The 24027-nt window shown below is 34.6% G+C and overlaps 1 protein-coding gene and 1 long non-coding RNA gene across 2 annotated transcripts in view; one reads left to right on the top strand and one right to left on the bottom strand.

Annotated features, from left to right (window-relative positions):
* The window catches only part of ATAD1 (ATPase family AAA domain containing 1), a 45486-nt gene extending 22554 nt beyond the window's left edge, over positions 1-22932 (bottom strand). Inside the window, exons 1-5 of the mRNA XM_045569278.1 lie at positions 22821-22932; positions 19179-19353; positions 8921-9019; positions 6675-6795; positions 1167-1367 (exon numbers count right to left, since the gene is read on the bottom strand). Coding sequence (XP_045425234.1) covers positions 1167-1367; positions 6675-6795; positions 8921-9019; positions 19179-19340 — 583 coding nt within the window. The 5' untranslated portion in view covers positions 19341-19353; positions 22821-22932. The remainder of the gene's footprint in view (positions 1-1166; positions 1368-6674; positions 6796-8920; positions 9020-19178; positions 19354-22820) is intronic.
* A 7-nt stretch (positions 22933-22939) lies between these two features.
* LOC123650411 lies at positions 22940-23757 on the top strand. Its single transcript, XR_006739337.1, has 2 exons — positions 22940-23039; positions 23588-23757. It is a non-coding gene; the product is annotated as an uncharacterized LOC123650411 (long non-coding RNA).
* The last annotated feature ends 270 nt before the right edge of the window (positions 23758-24027 follow it).

Genomic DNA, 24027 nt, shown 5'->3' with positions numbered 1-24027 from the left:
CTAGCTGTGTGATGACTTGTTCAAGAAGCACATCAAAACCCCAAAATAACTGCAAGGAGTAAATTGATGAGAAAAGATATATAAGAAAAACAAGTAACGAAAACAAATCTATATTATGTATCTATATCTACTTTTCTCTCTCTATATTTTTACATAGCCTATCATACTACATATAATTATATATAATTCAAAGTTATATAATTAAAGCTACAATAATGCAGTAAAGCTATATATATTTATACATATAATTTGTTGTACCAGAAACAGAAAATATTGATCCATAAAATACATAAAGAGCCCACTAATAAAGAATGAAATTAGATTCCTACTTCATACTATATAGAAAGATAATTTTTTAAAAAGAGAATACTTATGGGGACAGTTAAGGTATTTCTAAACCAGATACAAAAACTTAAAAAATCATAAAGGAAAACTACTGATAAAGATAACTAAATTCAAATCTAAATCACTGTAAAAAAAGCTATCATAAATAAAGATAAGCAGTCTAGAAAATATTTGCAATCATAATAAACATCAACAAAGAATTACCAAGAGAAATGCAAATAACTCCAAAGAAAAACTGGCAATTTACAAGCAAAAAAACCCAAATGACTAATTAACATGTTAAAAGATGCCCAAATTTACTAGTAAACAGGGAAACATAAATTAAAACAACGATGAAATAATTCACACTCTTTAAATTGGAAAAATTAGTGATAATGTCTGAAGAAGTAAATCTCATAGAGCATGTAGAGAAATTGAAACTATATACTTATGAGAGTAAAAATAGGTATAACCACTTTGAAGAACTGGTAATCCTAGTGAAGCTGAAGATGGACATATCATAAAACCTAATGGTTCAACTTCTAGGTATCTATCATGGGCAAACATATATACATGAGAAAATATGTACATAAATGTCCACTGCACACTGCTTTTAACAGAAAAAAGACAGGAAAACCTATCTATCAAGTTGGGGAATATATAGACTATATACACTATGGTTTATTCTACAACGAAGAAATTATACAAAGTATATTAGGATGCTGGTTGTGTTTTTGTTTTATTAATGTGACTTAATAAATGATAAAAACTAAATCTGGTTTATCTAAATACCACCTTTAAAAATGGCTTTTAAAAATACTCACATATAAAACACAGCATACCTATTTCATCTATAAAGATGATGGAAGGCTGTAGCTTTATGGCAAGAGAGAAAACAGCAGCAGCCAATTTTTGAGATTCTCCATACCACTTATCAGTCAGTGTTGAAGGCTGAAGGTTAATAAATCGACAGCCTGCTTCTTTGGCTGTAGCCTTGGCAATCAATGTTTTACCACAGCCTGGAGGCCCGTAGAGAAGAACACCTGGAAATTAATGTTATTTTATTATTACCTTTAAGAAAATGAAATATTTACTTTAGTTTATGTAATAATTGATAAAATATTAATTCTGCTCCCACAAAAATCATTTGAATATTCAATTCTGCTTTTATGAATCATGTTTATAGTAGATAAGGCAATAGAAAGGAAGGTACCATGTTCTAAGTTCGATGTCAGTGAAAACATGTATTTGGAGATTACAGTTCCTCCCCTCATGAAAAGGTCTGGTTCAGGATTCCAAAGACTATTATCTTGACATCCAAAATCACACCACTCTATCAGTGGTTGGCCAATGAAATTATCTAATACCCTCTACCTTCACAAGCTAAAAAGAGCACTATAGCACTTTGATATTAGAAGGTAAACAACTTCAAAGCAGATTCTGGCAAACGCTGTTTTGCTGTTACTCTGAGACTTAAGTTTTAGCCAATAAGACGTGCCTTTTTCCAAACAGAAAATGATCTTTTCTTAAAAGAAACACATTATCAGTCACTCTTGTTTTAGTTTCCAAAGGATAGAACTGCATTATTAACCTATAGTGTCCATTGACAGTAGTTTGCTAAATACAATTTAAGATAATAAATTTAACATACGAGGAATCTAAAAAGGTTGGAGTCTTGAACATTTTGGGAATCATCACCAATAGTTTCTCAACTAAAATGAGGTAGGTATTTTCCAAATTTAATGATACTAAATATATAATAATAATACTAAAATTATAAACCGGTCTATAAATAAATCATCTACAGAAAGGCCTGATAAGAACTGTAATCTAGACCTTTCAAAATATTTGCCTAATTCAAAGCTGAACATTTTTCATGAAATAGCATTTAAAGAATGACTATTTACAGATGGCATGCTAGAGTAAACTGGAAGGGATTTGTAGCTGTCCAAAATTTTCATAATATTATATAAAACAAATAAAATTCAAAATATAAGAAAAATAGTATTTTGAATAAAATTTCTAAAAAGTATCTTTTCAATTTTTTAAGATGAAAAACTTGAGCCTGATTCTATAACCCTAACAATTGTTTTTCACATCAAGCACTTCAAAATAATGCTCAAACTTTTTCTCAAGCATATATAGATTTTTCCTCTGGTCTTTATAATTCTTTAAGATTCAAGTAGTAACACCAACTAACCCAAGTTTAATAATTTTGAACTAAACTTTTCTAAATCTGACTTTTAAATTAAATCCATAAGCTTTGCCAGTACAAGTTCATTGTATCTTCAAGCAGTCTTTGCAATTTTTAATTAAGTCCTTTTAGGTGCTTAAAATCCAGTTAAGTCAGCTACTGACTGACACTTCTCTTTTGGATGACTCATGTGAAACAATAAAGAATAGTAATCTACAGTCATTTATTTTAAAACTGAACACATATGGGATAACTGCAGATGCTTGGAATTATTATAACATTTTATGATTTTGATCACATAATTCAATGTAGAATGCACATCTACTAGCAAATTTTTAGAAACGTATTACTTAAATCTCAGGGTTTTTAAAACAAAGTATTGATGCAAAAGCCTCCATATTTTGTTGACTTTGCAGCTACACTATTACTTTATAAATATATGCAGTAGAACGTCATATTTGTTTCAAATTATTCATTTATCACTTTAAATATTTTATTCCTAGTTTAGTTTTGGTACTTCTTAGCAGGATTAACTTTTTCCGAATATTTCTCTTCACAGACTACAATCAATGTTATTAATGGAGCAGTTACTAGTGTCTGAAGATTCAACATGCAATGAAAGCTTCTGCATCTCGTAACTTTCTGAGGTTAGAGCTATGAGAGATAAGGTGCACGAGGAGCTTTTATTATTCCCTGCTTGACCTCAGTTACATGAGTGTCTGCTTTATAATTATTCAGTAAACTGTTTTGTCCCCATTCCTGTTTGTATGTTAAGTTTCACTAAAATTCATGTTGTCTCATCCAACGCATTACCAATGAGTCTAGCAATAAAACTATTTAACGTGGCACCTTTTGCATACCTTTTCCCAAAATGGTCCCCCCAGTGTTAGTATTTATGAAGGCTGATAAATGATTGTTAAAATTAATATGAGATGTTTGGCTTTAATTATTAGTTTTGCAACCTTTTACCTAGTTTCTTGAGCTTAATCTGATACTGTTATGACCAATTTCAACAAATAAAAAATGTGCTTATTATTCTGTGCTTTGTAGAAGCTTAAAAATTCATACCCCTTTTTAAGATGGATGTTTTCAGTAAGGGCTTTACTTAATAAGTGCTGCATACAAATGAAAGATTTAAGACAAGACAGAAAAGCAGTACTAGGACAAACACCAAGTTTGAGATAATCCTCATTAGTGACAATATACTAACCTTACTAGTGACCAATTTTTCTTTCTTTCTCTTTTGGATAACTGCTTATTGCCTTTAATATAAAATTTGCCCAAATGGTACAAAAATAAATATCTATAAAATATAAAATATCTATAAAAATTAGATCTATTTAAATATAAAGTACATAAGGGGAATGCAGGCCTTTACAGTATCAGAAAATCAATTTTTCAAAAAATATTTTGCTTAAGTTATGCACATTTTAAAGAATATACCAAAACATGGAATATGATAAAATTCACAAATATAAAACTTATGTGCCAAAATAACAATTACTGAATTCAGAAAGTTTATAGAAGAAGCCACATACTGTTTAGATGGAATTTTTTTTGGAATTTTAACTTTTGTAAATTTTTAAATGTTTGGGGAAAAGAGGGTTACTTTTTTATACAACCATCAATATCTTATGGCATGTCTCTGTCATCACTCAGTGGCATGACAATGTGCATTAGCTCCAACTTTATATCTTTACAGATCTTATCAGTTAAATATGATCTCATGTGCTGCATGAATAGTGCGTAATAAGTCATTCTCAAATTTCCTTTCTGTAGTCCATATGAGGCAATGATCCTTTTCGGCTTAGATAGCAATGAACTGTCTAAAGATAACAAAATTGTCAATAAAGCAATCACTCTAACCTAGGTAACCTATTTCCAGTCCAAAAATGGAACAAATATGGTAACTGATTTTATACTCTGCTTCTATACACTAATATGCAATTTATGTTGAGGGTCTAAAAGTAAATCAATGATTTTCAAAGTGTTGCACTTTTTTTTTTTTTTTTTGAGACAGAGTTTTGCTCTGTTACCCAGGCTGGAGTGCAGTGGCACAATCATAGCTCACTGTAACCTTGCACTGCTGGACTCAAGCGATCCTCCCACCTCAGCCTTCCAAGTAGCTAGGACTACAGGCGCATGTCACAACACCGACTAATTATTTTATTTTTTGTAGAGATGGGGTCTCACTATGTTGCTCAGGCTAGTCTTGAACTCCTAGGCTCAAGTGATCCTCCCATCTTGGCCTCCCAAAGTGCTGGGATTCAGGAATGAGCCACCAGGCCTGGCCAAAGTGTTGTTCTTGATATAAAATTTTCCAAAAATGTAAAGCTTCTAGTTCAAATAGCCAAACATTAGATTACATAATCAGAAAATATTCAAGTAACTTTTAAATTGGATGATGCTTTCAAACAAGCAGCAGACTTACACATAACTTTTGAAGTATCTCCTCCATTCTTTGCTATCCACTATACTAACTGGGGCTTTGAACCAAGTCCAACTGGTAAAGCCACCCAATTTTACCTGGACTAAGACATCACTGATGAAAAAAGGAGCATTTTCTAACAGTGTACAAAGAACATTTTATTTTCCTAAATTCACTAGCATTGTGAAACTGCAAACTGAAAACGCAGAAAAGTTCTTTTTGTCAGACTCCAAATAACCTAGAAGAGGGTAGTAAAGAAACTTAACTACATAATCCAACTTTTACCTGATCTGGGCTTAGATAATCATTCAAAAATTCTTTCCCATTCAAACTCTTCTTTGGGAAAAAAAATCACAATAAATGACAGGCATTTTGTTAGGAAAAAATATAAACAGCTTTATTGTTTCAGAAAATAAAAAGAAATACATAATAAATAGCTTTGTTGTTTTAGTTAATAAAAAGAACATGGCATTTTTGCTGAAAATTGTCATCCTCCATTTAGCAGAAACAAAAATTATCTACTCATAAAAATACATAGGTATTAATGTATACTTCAATTATCTTTGCTATATAAAATATTGCACCTTTCTGGTATAGTTGCAAAATTATTAAGATTACAAGCAATTACAACTTATACATACATACTGCTATTTTGATGTTATATTATATTAAATGAATGCGACTAGTAATTTGACTTGTCTTTTTGTTTTTTGAGACATGCCTCACTCTGTTGCCTGGGCTGGAGAACAGTGGCATCATCATACCTTAATGCAAATTCACATTCCTGGGCTCAAGTGATCCTCTTGCTTCAGCCTCCCAAGTAGCTAGGAGCATACCACCATGCCTGGCTAATTTTTTATTTTTCATAGAGATGGGGTCTTGTTATGTTGCCCAGGCTGGTCTCAAACTCCTGGCCTCAAATGATCCTCCTGCCTCAGCTTCCCAAAGTGCTGGGATTTCAGGCATGAACCACCGTGCCCAGCCCGAGTTCGGTCTTGAATAGCAACATAAATCAAACTCATCTAGTTTTGGCAATGCACTAAATAGGAGCTTCTGCTATCTGGAAATAAATAGGCTATCTGTAGTTAGTATCTGATAGTCGTGGTAAGACATATCTATCTACCTCACTGTAAGTTACAAAGTAATCTCCACCTGAATCACCTTAACAAGCCTAAGTATGATTAATATTTGCAAGAACAAGAATAAAAGAATTACACTTCAGTTATAAGTACTCAAGTTCTAAGACTTTCAAAGTGATTATGAATAAGGAAAAGTCTCCCTCAAAGTGGAGTAGTATTTAATTTCCAGTTCACCTGCAGTTCAATATTTCCTGTAAACAAGAATGACTACCATCTAAAAATAATTAAGATCACTCTAGTGAAAAAAATTCACTGGAGTTTTGAAACAACAAAAGGATATCTTAGCTTTAAAAAATATATATTGTCACTTTGGATTTTTTTAAATCTTGATTTCCCAAAGTTTAATTTACTTGGAAGTAACAGAAATATGTTTGAAATAAGGAGATTATTTTGACATCTAAATATAAGGAAAAATTTATTTAAATTTCAAAAATTAAAGAATGAACAATTATTTTTAAAAAGACAGTCAATGGATCTCAGATTTCTCTTGAGAAACTGATTTCACGAAAACCAGTTTTATAATGGCAGAAAGTTTCCATGATGATTCACGGCTTTTAATGTGTTAGGCAGACATAAACTTTTACCATACCTTTTGGAGGCTGCAGAAGCCTGGAATTCTCAAACAAATGCTTCTTTTTGATAGGTAAAATGACTGTGTCTTTCAGATCTGTAATAACATCATCTAAACCTGCTATATCACTCCAAGTAACCTGGTAAAAGTTAAGGTAACATGAATTTTACTATAAATGTACACTCAATAAAGTAAATGTAATCCCCCCAAAATAGAACATCCACATACAAAATGGCAAACCTTAATCGGAAAATTATACATAAATAAAAGATTAAAATTATATATCAATGCGAGTAGACTTTTCACAGCAATAATGAAATTAATAAACTGCTCTAATACTGGAAAAAGGAGTTTAATAGTCATTATTTTAAAAAAGTCACATACTCAAAAATCTGTAAGGGTATAATAAGCTGAATTCATTCCATTTATGAGGAGGAAATATTCTGCCACAAAAAGATTGAGAACCTCAGGCAGATAATTTAGCATTGGCTGACGGGTAAGAGCTCACCAGAAATGTACCTATTTCATACAGGATGTTGTCAAACATCATAGAAACTAATTTTAGAAATAAGGTCTATATCTTATATTACCCACCAAACTGGACTTCCGAATTTTATTTATCAAAAGTAAAACTGTCAAAACTTAATGAGGTGTTTTTATAAATAATATTAATAATAAGTATATACATCTCAAAATAGATGAGGAAAATCTTCTGATTCAACTTAAAAAGTTTTTTTTTTGGAAATAAGCTAACTAAATGGGACTTCAAAAAAAAGAATCAACCTAGCTCTAAGCTGGCACGGTAAAGGAGTTAGAGGTGAGGCCAGTCAGAAGCAATAACTTTACAATAGATTTACTTTCTTCACAACTTAAAAGGAAAAAAAAAAAGGAAGATAAAAAGAGAAGGTGCAAACTTTTCCAGCGAAATGTGGGGGAAAAAAATCCTTTCATTGTAGCTGCAACAAAAAACTGAGTCTGTTAGTATAGACTTACTCAGAAATGAATATAGGTAGGTCTCCAAGAAGGTATCATCATAAATTTATAAATCAAATTCAAAAGGAGGCTTAATTCTAGGGTGTGTGTATGTCTCTGTATAAACAGATATTAAAAGACATTGTAGATTTTTGTCTTCTAGATTTGGAGACTGGGATATTTCATTCTACTTATTTATATCAAAATAACATTAACATATTAAATATATTTATTCTGTTATATACAAAATATTCATATAGGATCTTATACATTACATTAATCTGATCCTCAAAATAATCCTCATAAAGTAGGTAGAGCAGCTATTTTATTATCTCTAGATTATACATGAGGGAACTGAGACTCAAAGAGGAAATCATTTGCCACAGCCATGAATGGAAAAACTGGGACTTGGAATCCTAAGTCTATCATACCATATAAAAGTCTAGATTTAAACTCCATAAAACAAACATTCACACAACTTAAAGCAGTTATGTTTCACATATCACAAAGGCAAATATACCAAAGTATAAGTTTTACTAAACAAATGTATACAGAAAAAGAGTTATTAACATAGCAGACCTGAGGCTGCTATCCTCAGAAAAGCCTGCTTACAAGGTTGGCCCTCCGCTGGCATCTGGGAACTTAGATTTCGAGAGTCTCACCATTCCCTGACAAGAACAGCTCACTGTGCCTGAACTGTTTGCAGAAGCAATACGGTTTGCCATGAATACCTGTTTTCCTTCTAGGGATCCAGAATTTTGGTACATTTAAGGAAGAGGGAATCTATATCCAGCCCCCAATAAAAACCTGGGCACTGAGTCTCTTGTGAGCTTTCCTGGTGGACAACACTGCACATGTGTTGTCACAACTTGCTGATGCAATAATTAAGCACATCCTGTGTGATTCCACTTGGAAAGGACTCTTGGAAGCTTGTACCTGGTTCCTCCAGACTTCACCCTATGTCCTTTTCCCTTTGCTGATTTTGCCTTACATCCTTTTAGTGTAGTAAATTATATATAGGAGTATGATTACATGCTGAGTCCTGTGATTGCTTCAAGACCATCGATGAACCTGGTCATGGCCTTCAGGACTCTTGACACAAAACATTAGACAAAAAAAAAAAATCTTCAGAGGCTGGGAAGGGGTGGGGCAAAAAAGAATATAAATGTATTTATTACCACTGAACTGTATACTTAAAAATGATAAAGAATAAATATTTTACATTTATAAAAAATTATGTATGTATATTTTACCTCAGTAGAAAAGAAAATCTTAAGATTAAAGATACATACATGCATATTAAGAGGGTCTACCAGATGAGCAGCAATACTCATTTCATATTCTGAGAGCTTCACATTTTTCACACCAATTTGCTTCATTAGTTTTTCTGCCTAGAAAGAAAAGAACAAGCAACCTCCTTTGGTTTGATATTTAGATATTGGCACTTCAAAACAGATATATGTGAAGTGTAAAGAGCAATGAATAGACATACAAGAATTTTCCAGGTATATTTTAGGCCACTTGATCTTATCCTTCCCCATTGTGAGCTCCTAGGTAAAGAAAAGATTTAAGGGTCTCCTCCACAGATTTATCAGGGCAATTTAACCACCTCTTAGGAAATGAGAAAATAGGGTACATGATTGAAGAGATCATCATGTACCTCCCAATAGGAACTCCTATTGCTTCAATGAGACTGTAGAATACAACTGGTTTCTCTTTCCTAGTAGGATTATCATGATAGGTACAGGTAAAACCTCAAGATGAAACAGGAGTTCCGGATACCAAGAAAATGTACAACTGGAGTTTCTTTCCTTAAATTAACAGAGCTTTTAAAAAATACATTTAAATAGGAACTAGCAAACAATCTGAATATGTAATTATCTTTATACATTAGGTGTATACATACAAGAAACTGAGTTTCTTCCTATCTAGTTTCCCTCTCCTATTGCTTTTCTTTCTTTATCACTTCTATCTACTGCCTTGACTACACAAGCAACACTAACTACTTGTTCCTTACTGACTTTCTATCTAAATTTTCTTATTTACTTCAGCTTCTCAGTCTTCTAAGATTCAGTTCCAATAAACCACAGCTTTAAAAGCCACTTACTTGGCAATTCAGTTCACAATGGCTTTCTGTAGTTAACAAATGTTGGGTCTTCCAAACTGGCATTCTGTGATGGCTGCTCTTAAAACTACCTGAAAGTTCCAGGCTTTTTAAGGTTTTATATCATTCCTTCACAACGTATTTCAGCTATTATTTTTCTCAAAATAACAGAAATGAAGTTTGGAAAACTATAGTGTTACAACAGGACTAAAAATAGGAAGACATAAAGTTAAAACTAAGGTTATAGTATGTGACTTTTATGTGTACGAAAAACTGTGCACTCAATCTTTCCTGGCCCTTAACTACTAAACCACAATTTCAAGAAAATTATATAGTCTAATTAATATGCTAAACAAAATATTGTATTTATAAGTTCCCAGACCAGACTGAGCATAATTTATTTATCCTGCACTTTAAAACTCTTAGAGTACACATCTCAATTAACCTAATCTCTTTCATCACAAACATACCTGTCAAAACCCCTCTCTCATTACCAATTAGATATCCTACCTCTCACAAGTTGGAAGTTTTCCTGGCTTCAAGCTAGAAATTTACACATATCCCATTTAATCCAATATAAAATGACTTCCAGGATACTGTTCCTGATTTGGATGCAATTATGTCATCTTTTGCCTTTCATCTTGAAACTGTATTATTAATAAAATCACTAGGCTCACTGATTATCTGGTAACCTCAAAGTGTTCTATCTGTATCCAAGCTTTTAGATTGAGTGTTCTTCCTTTCTGACCACAGAAGTGGTACCTTCCTCCTCCAACATTCACATCTCATCCCTGCCCTTAATGTGCACTCTAATTCCTTCATTTCTTTCTCTTCTCCAACTAAATTATCCCAGATCTGGCAATACTGACTTCCTAAATGGCCTGGACCACAGGGTCATTATTTCAATGATACCCTCCTTAGAACTCCTTACTCTTCTTGTTATACTAGTTAGCCTCATTTCCAATGCTGAGTCAGCACTACCATTCACTCTATCGGCCAACTTGCTGAGTAATGCTTCAGAGTAAAAACAATCAAATTCCCAAAAAACTTACACTTTCTTCAACCATGCCCCGAAATTCCATAATCCACAATGACTTAATCTCATTAAATACTAATCACACATTTACCATGACTTCTTCCACTCCATTCATTTTTAGTCACAATTTCTCCCATTCGTGTTACTAAAAATAAAACAACTCCACCTTAAAATGCTCCTGTAACTACTGATCCCAACTGCTCTTGGACCTTCTGGGACCTACCTCCATTCACTACACATCCTCTTAGGCAGCTCTCTCCTCCTCCCTCTTCACTTTTTCCTTTTTTCTTCTTTTCCTCAAGCTCTGGAATACTACCTTCTTATACCTCAACCTTCTCCTCCTTTGGCACGGTGACTTTATACAAGTGATTCCCCAGATAGTGGGAATGAATTAAGGGGTATAACCAAATAATCTCTGGGCCTTACAAAAATTTTATTCACCACCCCATCCACTTCCCAAATTCTAATTATTTCTTCACAGAACACAAGTGTTTCAGCTCAGAATCACTGCCACAGTAAACCTATTACAGTCTGCAGTGTGTTGTATACTTCAGGTGTGTTCAGGTGGAAAAGACACTATTCTCGGTACCTCACGTTATCTTGGTTTTATTCCTATCCCTCTGGTCATTCTTATTTTTTTAATAATTTCTAAAGTGTTTTATTAATAAGTGGGTAGATTAAAGGATATCTTTAGAATATTTAGATGAGGTATAAAGAACCACAACATAACCAACACCCACTCAGGTTTAAGAACAAGAACATTATCATCTTCCAAGTCCCTCTGTGAGTCCCTCTCCAAATGTAGACAGACCTTCTCTGGTTGTCTCAGAGGTAATTACAATCCTAAATTTAAATCATTCTTTGCTTTTTTAAAATAATTTAACTATATGTTTGATTCTCTAATGTATAGTTTTGTATGTTTCAGAACTTTACATATGTAGGATCATACTATATGTACTCTTCTGTGACTTTTTTTCACATGACATTGTATTTCTTAGTCATCCATGTGGCTGTTGAGCAGCTGTAATTCATTCACTTTTCTCTGGTGAATATTATGCTATGGCATATGTAGGAAACCAGAATATGCCAACCCAAAATATGCCACTTTGGCATAACGATTATTTTGAGCTGAGGACAATTCAGAAGGAACAGATAGAAGAAAAGCTTTCTGCCCTACCCTACTTGCCAAAAAGGAGGACATAAATTTACAAAGGTGTCCCTCCTCCCCTCTTCTACTAAGAAGGACAAAAGTTAATCACAGGAGACAACTGTAGATACTACAACACAAACTTTACCAACTAATCTTTATTTTCCATTAGTGTCCCAGATATTTGCCCTCTCACAACTTGCTGCCTATAGAGACTCAAACCCCTTTTCTTTTGTCCAGTCACTTCTCTAAAACGTTATTATTCCTTTGCTAAGATATTATATAAACTTGTTCTAATCAAACTTTTAAGTTACTCATCTCTGGATACTCCCATGTGTTGCATGCTTGATACACATGTTAGTAAACTTGTTTTTTTCTTGTTAATCTGTCTTTTGTTATAGGGGCGTAGCTGAGAATTCAGAAGGGTAGAGGGAAAATTATTTTTCCTCCCATATACACGCACATACTAACATTTATTCAAATGTTCAAATTAGTTCCTTCTTTTTTCTATTACAAGCAGGGCTGCTATAAGCATTCTTGTGTATCTCCTGGTTCTTGGGTATATGCCCATAAATAAAACACGTGGATCACTGAGTATGTACATTTTCAACTTTACTAGATAATGCCAAACTATCTTCTAAAATGGTTATACTATATTCCCATCAGCAGTATTTATATTCCTATTGTTACATATGGTAATATATGTAACATATGGTATTATTAATAGGCTTAAAATTTTGCAATTTGGCAGACGTGAAAAGGTATCTCTATGTGATTTTAATTAGCATTTCCTTGATTCCTAATGAGGTTGTGCATCTTTTTATATGTTTATTGGCCATTACAGATTCTTCTTTTTTAAGATGTCAGTTTGACCATTTTTCCTCTGGGTTATTTTTTTCCTTACTGATTCATACGCATCCTTTATATACACTTAGTATAAATCTTTTAAGTTATATTATAAAAATAGCAAATATATAGCATTGCTATAAATATTAATACTTTATATTACTTTACATTTCAATTTCAGTAGCAACCAGACACGGTAAAGTACTATTATTATTTCCTTTACAGATTAAAAAAAACTCAGGACACAGATAAGTTAAATAAACTTTGTTTTTCAACAGTGTCTTGCCTATTTATAGACTTTTGTTCTTTCATATAAATTTTAGAAAAAAAATACAAAACAAAAACCAGCCAGTATTTTTTTTTTACTGATGCTGAATTTAACTTAAGCCTTTAATACTTTTATAATTTTGTCTATAAATGTGTTGTGTATCTTATGTTTATCACTGTTTTATCTTTTTGATGCCACTGTAAATAGCATCTTTTTAAAAATCACCTTTTCAAACATAGCAAGTATGTACAAACACAGTTGATTTTTGTATATTGATTTTGTATTCAGCAACCCTGTTACACTCTCATTAATTCTGATAGTTTATCTGTAGACATTCCTTGGCTTTCTATGGAATATATTATATTGTCTGTGGAAATGACTGTTTAGTTTCTTCTTTTACAATCATTCTACTTCTTTTTTCTTGACTTATGCATTGGCTAATTACTCAGTAAAATGTTAAACACATAATGACAACACGTTCCCTTGACTGCTCATAATCATAAAGAAAATGCTTTTAATTTTTCACTACAATGTTTCTTGTAGTAAACTCTTTATCAGGTTAAAGATATTACCTTCTATTCTTATTTTACTAAGAGCTTTTCTAAAAATTATGAATGAATGTCTTTTTTTTTTCTTTTTGAGACATGGTCTTGCTCTGTTACCAGGGCTAGAGTGCAGCGGCGTGATCATAGTTCACTGCAACCTCAAATTTCTGGGCTCAAGTGATCCTCCTACCTCAGCCTCACAGCTAGCTAGGACTATAGGCTCACAACCACCATGCCTGCCTAATTTTTCTATTTTTTTGGTAGAGATGGGGTCTCACTCTTGCTCAGGCTAGTCTCAAGCAATCCTCCTGCCTTGGCTTCCCAAAGTACTAGGATTACAGGCATGAGCCATTGCACCTGGCCATAAATGCTTGATTTTTAACAAAGGGTTTTCCCACATTTATTGAGATAATCATACAGTTTTCATTCTTTAATTTGTTAATGGTGTACATTATAGTGATTTTTTTCCCCCTCAAAAGAAGCCAGCCTTAAACTCCTAGAATAAATCCAACTGGTCATATTATACTTTTTATACATTGTTGAATTCAACTTGTTAATATTTTATGTAAGATTTTTATATCTGTGTAGAAGTGAGATAGAGAAATTATAGGCTATTTTAAATTTTGGAACTGTGCTTATGCTAACCTCATAAAAAGGTTTGTGAGCATTCCCTCTTTTTCTATACTCTAGAAGAGTTTTTATAACTTTGTTATTATTAATTTGTTCCTTAAATGTTGGCAGAATTTGCTTGTAAAGTTCCATGGGCCTGGAGTTTTCTTTATAAAAAGACATTTTCAATATTAACTTATTTCATAGTCATGGAACTCACTACTCATGTATTCCATTTCTTCTCAAGTCAGTTTGGGTAATTCATATTTTTCTAAGAATTTGTCCATATCTAAATTTTCAAATTTATCAAGATAAAACTGACCCTTGAACAATACAGGGATTAGGGGCACAGAAATCCCTCCCTGCAGTTGAAAATCCACATAGAACTTTTGGCTCCTCAAAAACTTAACTACTAATGGCCTACTGTTGACTGGAAGACTTACTGATACATCAACAGTCAATAATACATATTATGTATGTTAAATGTATTATAGGCTGTATTCTTACAATAAAACTGAGTAGAAAAAAGAAAATGTTATTAAGAAAACCAAAAAGAAGAGAAAATATATTTACTATTAAGTGGAATTGGATCATAATAATGGTATTCCTCCCCATCATCTTCACGTTGCATAGGCTGAGGTGGTAGATGAAGAGGAGGGGTTGGTCTTACTGTCTCAGGGGTGGCAAGGTGGCAGAGGTAATAGAGGTAACAGGAGAGACAGGCACACTCAATGTAATTTTTATTGAAAAAAATCCGCATAGGAGTGGACCTGCACAGTTCAAACATGTGTTGTTCAAGGGTCAACTGTAGTTATTAATAGTCCTTATTTTTAATGTCTATAGCATCTGTCATTATGTCTCCTTTATCATTCCTGGTAATATATACTTGTGACTTCATTTTTTTCTTGATTGATAAAACTCTCAATTTTGTCTTTTCAAAAAGCCAATTTTTGGTTTTACTGATTTTTCTCTATTGCATATTCATTTTTTATTGTATTAATTTATCATATTTCCATTCATTTCATAGTTTTCTTTTATCTGTGAGTTACTTTGAAATATTTCCTACTTTCTAAACTTACTTGATTTTTCTAATGATCTCTATTGTACTGCACTATAGCCAGGAAGGTAATATACACGCTAACAGTACTATGAAACTTGAGATTTGTTTTATAATCTAGTATTGGTTTATTTTCACAAATCTTACATGTGTGCTTGAGATATGCACTCTGCATTTATTTGGGTACAATATACTATACATGTCTACTAAAGCTTTTTGTTTAAATCTTCTACATCCTGTCTGATTTTCTAAAAAAATCTGTTTATCAATTACTAAAAGAAATATTAAAAATATCTCACATGATGATGGAGATGCCTATTTCTCCCTATAATTCTATCATTTTTTCACTTTATATATTTTGAAGCATATTATTAATAGGTGCAGACAAATATAGAAATATTATATTTACTGGTGAATTGAATCTGTTATCAGAATGGAGTGAACCTCATTTTCTCTAATATCTTTGCCTTACAGTTTTTTTGTCCAGCTAGCTTTCTTCCTGTATTTGTGTGGTACATGTATTTTCAATCTTTTTACTTTCAATTTTTCTATGTCTACATTTCAGATGTGTCACTTCACCTATCATACGGCTTAAATTTCTCTCTTTAAACCATTCGTCTTTAAAACATTGCATCTTTGTCTTTAGTTAAAAATATTACAGAACGAACAGTCTTCGGGGATCCTAGATTTATAGAGGTATTGTCTCGGAGACTCCCTCCCTTGGATGGGCCCTGTGCCTTGTATCCTGAGCCCCTCTAAATCATAAAAATAGAATCTCAATTTCAGTAGGTCCAGCAAATTGCCTCAAGGTGAGAGCTGGCCGTCAAGCTCACCTTACCTTTCAGAATTTTTGCCTTACGTTTTTTACCTGCATTTCTTATTCCCTTGATACCTCATGAATGCCTTCAAGAAGATTTAAAAAAAATTATCAAGCTTGTTTGGTTGTTTTCAGCAGAAGAGTCAGTCCAGGTACCTTGTTACCTCTACTGAACTATTCATTCTCCACTGGCTTCACATCATCTTTCCATTCCCTAAAGGAAGGGAATGTATCAAGGCTTACCATTTATGTTGCTTTACATTAAATAACAAGTCCTTTGGAGACTTTGTCATTCTCAATACAGTCATTAACATTTATTATAGTGACAATTATGTCAGAAACTCTCAACAAACATTTGAATGTATAAATCTTGATGGTGGTAGGAGGAAGATGGGGAAGTGGCTTGGGAAAAGCCCTACAAATGATAGATTCATACACAGGAATAATCTTATAGCCTACCCCATCCTAGTTGAGACTTACGGCTCTAATGACTCAATTACTTAAGGGCATCTGATAATGAAACATACTTTTAGCACTGACCTTCTTCCTTAGATTCAGATCTACAATGACAACTGCTGTATGAACACTTCCCCTTGAATTCCTACTACCAACACAAACTCACTATGCCCAAATCAAATGTCACGTTCCCATAAATTTGCCCTATCTACTAGTTTCCAAACCTCTATAAAAGATGAGTCTTTGAGGAATCTAGATAAATCTTTGATGCATTTGTAAGATGTCCTTTTTCTTTCCCCACATTATCACAAAGTCTTTTCTGCATTCTTTATTTTGAGTCTATTTCACCCATTTCATTCTTTTTGTCATCCCCCTATTCCATAGTCTTTGCCAGGACTGTTGCAGTCTATAACCAATAGATCTTGCTGCCAGTCTCTCCTGACTCCTATTCCTTCCATATACTACCATAACTTGAATTACCCTTAAAATATTGCTTTGCATATCACTCAGCCACTCAAATATATTTAATGGTTTACCACTGCCCATACAGAAGACTTCAATTGGTCAATAGCATATTTTGACAGTTGGCTAGAGATGTAGGGAGGACAAGAGGAAAGGTAACTGAGAAACTACAGCCCTCAGCCAAGCAAATCCCAAGACAATCTTTCACCTTGGATGTTTTAAACACTGGTAAGTTATTGTGGAATGGGATAACACTAGAAGTGAAGAGTATGGCTCCTTTTCAACTGATGATGGACTTCTACTCATAAAATGCTATGGCATTTTTTTTGTCAATCTCAGTCTACCCATCAAAAAATTAAAAGAATTGAGGAAAAGCAGGACTCTCTTCCCTGAATTTATACTCAGGACTCTTTATCATGTAGTCTTCACCTCTCCCTGCAGGTTCTACTAGTTATGTAAATCCTGCTCTCCAACTCAACTAGTATATTTACTGCTTCTTTAACAGGGCTTCTCATTCCTACTCCCACTGTAACTCCTGTTCATGTTCTATCAAAAATTATCCTTGCCTATCCCAGAAGCCAAGCTCCTTCATAAAGCCATCTTCAACTGCCTCAATCACTGGTGACTACTCCTTTCTCTAAAAGCCATTTTCTGTCCATACTACTCATTAGGCAAATAGCATATGCTATTTACTATTATAGTTTATATTATCATTGACAAATTTTTTCTCTCTACCATGGGCACTAAGAGGACAGACATCATATCTAATACTTCATATACTTGACATTTAGAACAATACTATACACCTAGCTTTTAATAAAGGTTTAATGATGACAGTCCATTCATGTAGTACTTAGTATCTATTAATATACTTGGCTTTCTACATGTCTTCTACATTTATATCCCAGGAGCTCTTAGAAGCCAAGGGAAAAAAAAATGACAAAATTTTCTTTGTTTAAAAGTAACACGTCTGCTTTTTAAAATGCTGAAAATGATACAACTTAACAGTATTTTGCACTCAGGCTTAAACTGACTTTCATAATTCTGGTGGAAGAGAAAAAAGCTACACTCAGGTTGACAAATGAACAAAATCAAATTAGTTTGGGAACAAAAAAACTGAAAAACCTACCCCAGTCAGACTTCCTAGGGACTTATGAATATGTTGATGATATAATCTAAACTGTGAATCAACTATTTTATAATCAACTTCAGGAGATAAATTCATAACTGCCCAAACTGCTTTTCAGATATATACTTACTGCAGTGTTTATGAAACTGTGATTTTTACTTTTTACTGATTAAAGAGCTATGCGTTACACTGTAAAGTAGCTATTTATTTACATCCCTACTTTCCACACTAGCTTGTAGTATTTTGAAAGATCAAGATTTATTCATCTTTTTTCCTTGGAACCAAGCATTTGCTAAGAACTCAATAAACGTTTATTGAATAAATCAGAGTCACAACTCAGAGGACAAATCTAAAAATTCGTGAATAGGATTATCTTATTCAGTTACTAAAAGTTTTAAGACAGTCAATAAGATATGACTATCTTATTCAGTTATTATATTAATTAAAAAGAAAAATAAGAGCCAGAAGGGAAAAGCCACCTAACAAACAGGAAGAAAAATTTCCAAGTCTCCTAGGCTTTTAATGTTTGAAGAGGTACAAAAACCAAACAATGTATCATTCTAATAAGGAAATAACCACAAGAGGCAGCACGTGAAAAATTAAAAACTATAACTTATATCAACAATGAAGAACTTTAAAGCAATTCCTTAATTAGATTTTGGTGTAGTAAGTCCAAGACTGATAGCTTGTCAGTATTATCCACATTTCAAATGTCATACAAAATGAAATGCATATCATTACTGAAGATAATATTTTTGTTTAGTCTGCTGAAAAAATTTACCTAGACTCCTTCCTGCATTTACAAGCTGACAAAAATATTCTAATGAGGATGTTCACAACAAAATACTGTATTTTTATTCATCGTTTTTTCTCATAAGTTCCTTATATAGTTTCAAAAAACTTGATAAACTAATACGTTTTTAGGAATAATGAAATAGAAATTAAATATGTATACCAATACATATTCATGTGGGACTTATAGAATTTCTCATTAATTTATAATTCTATTATATTCTTAGTTTGGGGGAAAATATTTGCTAGCCACAAGAAAAATGATCTTCAAACATTTCATACCTGTTTCTGAGCTTCTACTTTTTGCTTTCTGGTTGGATCAATTGCATCTACCATCCATTTGATAGTAAAGTATGTTACTGCACCAAATATAGTCAAACGGAAAATTAAACCAACAACTTCATTCCGACTCAAGGGACGAGAAAAGGCTTCAGCATGTACCATCTTGATCGTTAACCTTAAAAAACAAACAGAAAGGTCACTAGGTAACAACTATATTAAAATTGGAAGAGTAATACAGTAGATAAAACTAAGCAAGAAAAACTAAATTCTAGTCAAACTGAAGTATTACCTACCTTAAAAAAAAGTGTTTCATTTTAAGGGAAAATGGATTTTTAAATGTTAAGTAAAGAAATACATTTAAAGTTCCTTTTGGAAACTGAAACAGATTAGGAACTAAGGTTTATTTAGTAGTAGAACTAATAATTCTATTTAAAAAATATAGTAACTATCTTAAGGTATTTATTCTTTCAAATAGCTTTTAAATAACTATTTCAGAGAGTCTAGAAAAGTATCAACTATAACACTAATCCAAATGAAGAAAGGCAGCCTGACAATACTTTACATACTAGGTAATTTTTTGAGAGTGAAATTCAAACTGTGAACGGACTCACTTTTTCCTCAATTGTTTTCAAGGACTGCTTAAACTTAAACATGCCATTTTCTCAATTGATAAGTGACAATTTTTTTTAGCCATCCTATTGCTCCCAACAACCCAGCTAAACATGAAGCAACAGAACTTTCAAAAATTTTTAACCAACCGAACCACTGCAAGAATACAGCACTCCCCGAAACTACAGACAAAAAAAAGAGGCAATGTACCTATTTTTACATACATCCCTGAGCAGCTACATCAATCAAAGCTAGGCTTACAGAAGATATGCACTCCTGTCAAGGGCAATAACTATCCAGAAGCATAAGCTAGTTAGGGATGACATGACTATCGCTTCAAATAATGCCATTATACTCAGTTCTGTGCTGAATGCTATGGGATATATAAGAAAAAGAGAATATGCATTTTGTACTCATATGAAAATGAATAAGCCAGAATTTGTACAGATGGCTTGGAAACACATAAAAATTAGGTACTGCATAGATTAATTAATCCATGGTCCTTCCAGCTCCAAAATTATTGTTTCTCTGCTCACTACTACTAAAGCTCCTCCTTACCTCCCTCCCCTTGAGAATAGCTCCAACAATTTTTTAATTCCTCGAATATATCTCCTCTCCATTCAAAACCATATACTCCTTCTCCCTAATCAAAAGACCCCAAAGCTTTCCCTTTACAGGATTCCCAAGGATTCAATACTATGTTGATTTAGCTCCAGAGTCAATTTTAAGCATTTTATCTTTCACTTCTCAGTGGGAACTCTCAGTAGCTGGAGTCACTATCATCTCAAAATGCCACATGCGTTTTACCTTCAGAGTGTTTGCCTGGTATCCTAGATGGGCCATTTCCTCTTATTCATCTAGGATTAGTCAAATTCTATCAAATGTTCACAAAACCAACTTTATGTGCTCCATGAAGCCTTCCAGATCACATTAATCCTCTATATTTATTCATTATTACAGCATCTTAAGAAATGTCTTGTTTTTAATCATTATTGAACTTTTGGGACATCTGTTCTACTCAGCTAGAATTTAAATCCTTATAAACCACATTTATAACTTATCCATCTTTTGTGTGTTTGTCACACACAAAAGAGAGGCTACTCAAAAATTATCTATTCAACAGATAAACTGCAACTAAAGAAAAACCTCCCAGTTGAGTATTCCAACAGTCATCCATTGTCAGACTTTTGAAGGATTTTCAAAAGTCAAGTTTCTACACTTCTCCATTACTAGGAGCCACTCACTTCACAATAACTACATCATTTAATTTAAACTTAACAATTAATTGAAAGCCTTCAATTTGGATGAAGAAACTTTGGCCTAGGGATGTTAAGTGATTTGATTCATTCAACAACCACTTATTTAACATTTATATATCACACCTACTAAATACCAAATATATAATAAAGGCTAAGATACAATTACTTTACTCAAGGAACACTGTCCAATTATTATATTAATTATAACAGGAAAAAAGGAGCCAGATGGGAGAAGTCACCTAACTAAAATCTCGCCTCATATAACAAAATGGTGTGCTGCTTCCATCAGCATGGATTCCAAAAAACAGGTTACACAATACTTCACTTCTCACAGGAAGTGAAAACCTGACTTTTCTAGTCTTTATTCTGACAAAGTTGAAAATAAGGTTGGAATGTGTGGTATCATAATGTGGGGTATATTCGTAGATGAAAATAACCCAATTTAGACAAGATAAGGGTTTTATTAACTTAATGTATGAAAAGTGGTGGCATTCCAAAAACATTTTCATTTGTTTAGTTTGTCTTGATAGTAATGATACTGCCATCTACTGGAAGTTCACTGAACTACATGGACAAATTAGAGCTGTCAGCACATCCCAAAGTCATCAAGATAATAAGAATTTTTAAAATCCTATAAAAAATGTCAAGATATAAAACTTGTTTATACATTTTCCTATTCTGAAATTAGGTTTATTAAGGCCAGCCACCTCTCAAACAGTTGTCCATCTTTTTAAATGACTTCAAAATTCTGAAACGAAACTGAAACTTGTTTTGTAGATTGTAACTGTACAGGCTTTATTGTACACTCATCTATCATTCACATGGCATTGACATACCTGCAATGTAAGGCCGTTACAGTAACAATACCATTACAGCAGAATATACAATAACAGTTGCATGTGCATACAACAGGAGGGAGCGTATTTCAATCTTGTATTAAACATCAGTCTCAACAAAACGAATACAAAAATATGTACATACACAAAGATAGTGCTATGTACAACTAAGAAATATAGCAAAACACTAATTTATAGTTGCTTGTTGGGCAAACATGATATCTGATAGTCTCTTTTTAAGGAGTTCTCCACTTCAGGGTGGAAAACTTTGAAATTGTACTACCTTGTCTATGAGCAAATTATTGACACGTTAAAGGACGAGAGTATAGTGTTCATATTGTAGTATTTCACTCCTAATTCACTGCAGGTTTTTACAAAGGGTTGAAAGTCCCAGTTTCGCAGACATCAAGGCCCTCTGAATACATCCTATAACAATGAAGGCCTGCCAACCTTCACATAGAGGGCAGGTTATTATTAACACCATCTTCCTCCGCGAAAGCGTGCCCTGCCCCGAAGAACCACTTTCGCTTTTGCACAAGGTGGTAGCAGCGCCTGTGCGACAATCAGACCTGGTTTATTCCAGCTGCCATCGTCTAGAGGTCTGGTTCTGAGATCTCCCAGAACGACCCCAAGCCCCCACTGAGCAGGCTGCCTACAAACATTTCCTCGGTAATGGCAAAAACCTCGGGGGCAGAGCCAACGGAGACCTAAGGGCCCAAGCTGGGCCGGAAGCCACCGCGAGGCCCCGGACGCCCTTGGAGGTTAATCCGCTCGATACTAAAGGCTGCGGGGCTCTGGGGGGCGCCACTGAGGTGGGGCGCGGGAGGAGGGCGAGGTGACCTTCCCGGCTGGGTTTCCCAGATCCGAGCTGGGCCCTGAGGGAGCTCAGCGGGATCCTACACCCGTCCCTCGAGGTCCCGCTGGAACCCGCTACTCACCCGGGGGCAGAAACAGCGGGAGCGAAAGCCCTCAGCCGGCCTCGCACAGGAAGGAAACGCCGCCGGAGCCGGAACACTTCCGGCGGGAGCCGCGGTCCGCCCCCTCGCGCGGAGCATGCGCGACCCGCGCCCGCTGGCGGAGAGAGGGGCGAGTTCCAAGTCTTAGAAATGGCCGGAGAGCCGGGCGGGAGCAATTTGGCACACCTGATACTTAACTTGGTACTTGCTGGGCGAGGCGTTTTGCGAAGCCAGTGTGTCTGCAAGCAGCGCACTAACCAGCGCTATGAGTTTAGCTACTGCGTGTCCGAGATTGAATTTGGGAAGGCGCGTATCACAGAAGTCCCTGCCCTGCTCGCGGGTACCGGGCACAACCCTGACAAATCGGGAGCCTTCCTGAGAGTGCGGGAATGCTCTGCGGGCCCCGCAAGGAAATTCTTCCCTGGCTCCAGCTTGAACCCGACTCTCCCCCACCGCTCCGTGCAAACCCTCACGCTGCTGCTCTATGTGTGTACTTTTTAGCCAGAGCGCAGACGCACATGACCGCCCCCCACCCCTCACCATCTGCCTTTCAGTTTCTAGGGTGAGCTCACCCTCTTCCCCTATTTCTGTGCTGACAAACACCTGGGGGTGGCGCTTGAAAGTCCTTCAGCGAAACGATTTAGCAGCCCACGCAGGCAGGCCCGGTAGCTGGGACAGAATAAGGCATCCTGTGACAGATTTTGCATTTTGGTGACTTCCCTTTTTCTTTTACCCCCTCCCCTTTCCAGAATGAACGACGTGACACAAGAGGACCCCAGGGAACAAACCTGAAAGCCAGCGCCTCCTGAATACACAGACTGCCGGAGGGCAGATGACGTTAGACACTGTCCCCAGATATAAAAGGCATCACTTCTTTCAGAGAGAAGCGGTGAGACTATAATAAAGTAATGAGACAGTTCCCCTCCTTCTCTTCCTCAGGAAACCAGTTTGTGGCTCTCTACTCGAGCCATCATCTTGGATGGCTAAAGAATTCTGCAGTCTGTTGAATTAACAAATGCTACTAGTTACAAACTTGTACTGTAGTGAGGATAATGTCTGCAATTTAGTGAATGTCTACTAGGGGTCAGGCAATATGCTGCTATGTGCTTTACATCCATAATCTAAATTCCTCCCCCCCAAATCCTCTAAAATAGCCATTATTTTTTGTTTTTATAGGCGAACAAATTTG

Source organism: Lemur catta, chromosome 14, assembly GCF_020740605.2.
Source record: "Lemur catta isolate mLemCat1 chromosome 14, mLemCat1.pri, whole genome shotgun sequence".
Classification (NCBI taxonomy): domain Eukaryota; kingdom Metazoa; phylum Chordata; class Mammalia; order Primates; family Lemuridae; genus Lemur; species Lemur catta.
The sequence above is the reverse complement of the archived record's forward strand: the minus strand, read 5'-3'. Positions and strand labels throughout refer to the sequence as shown.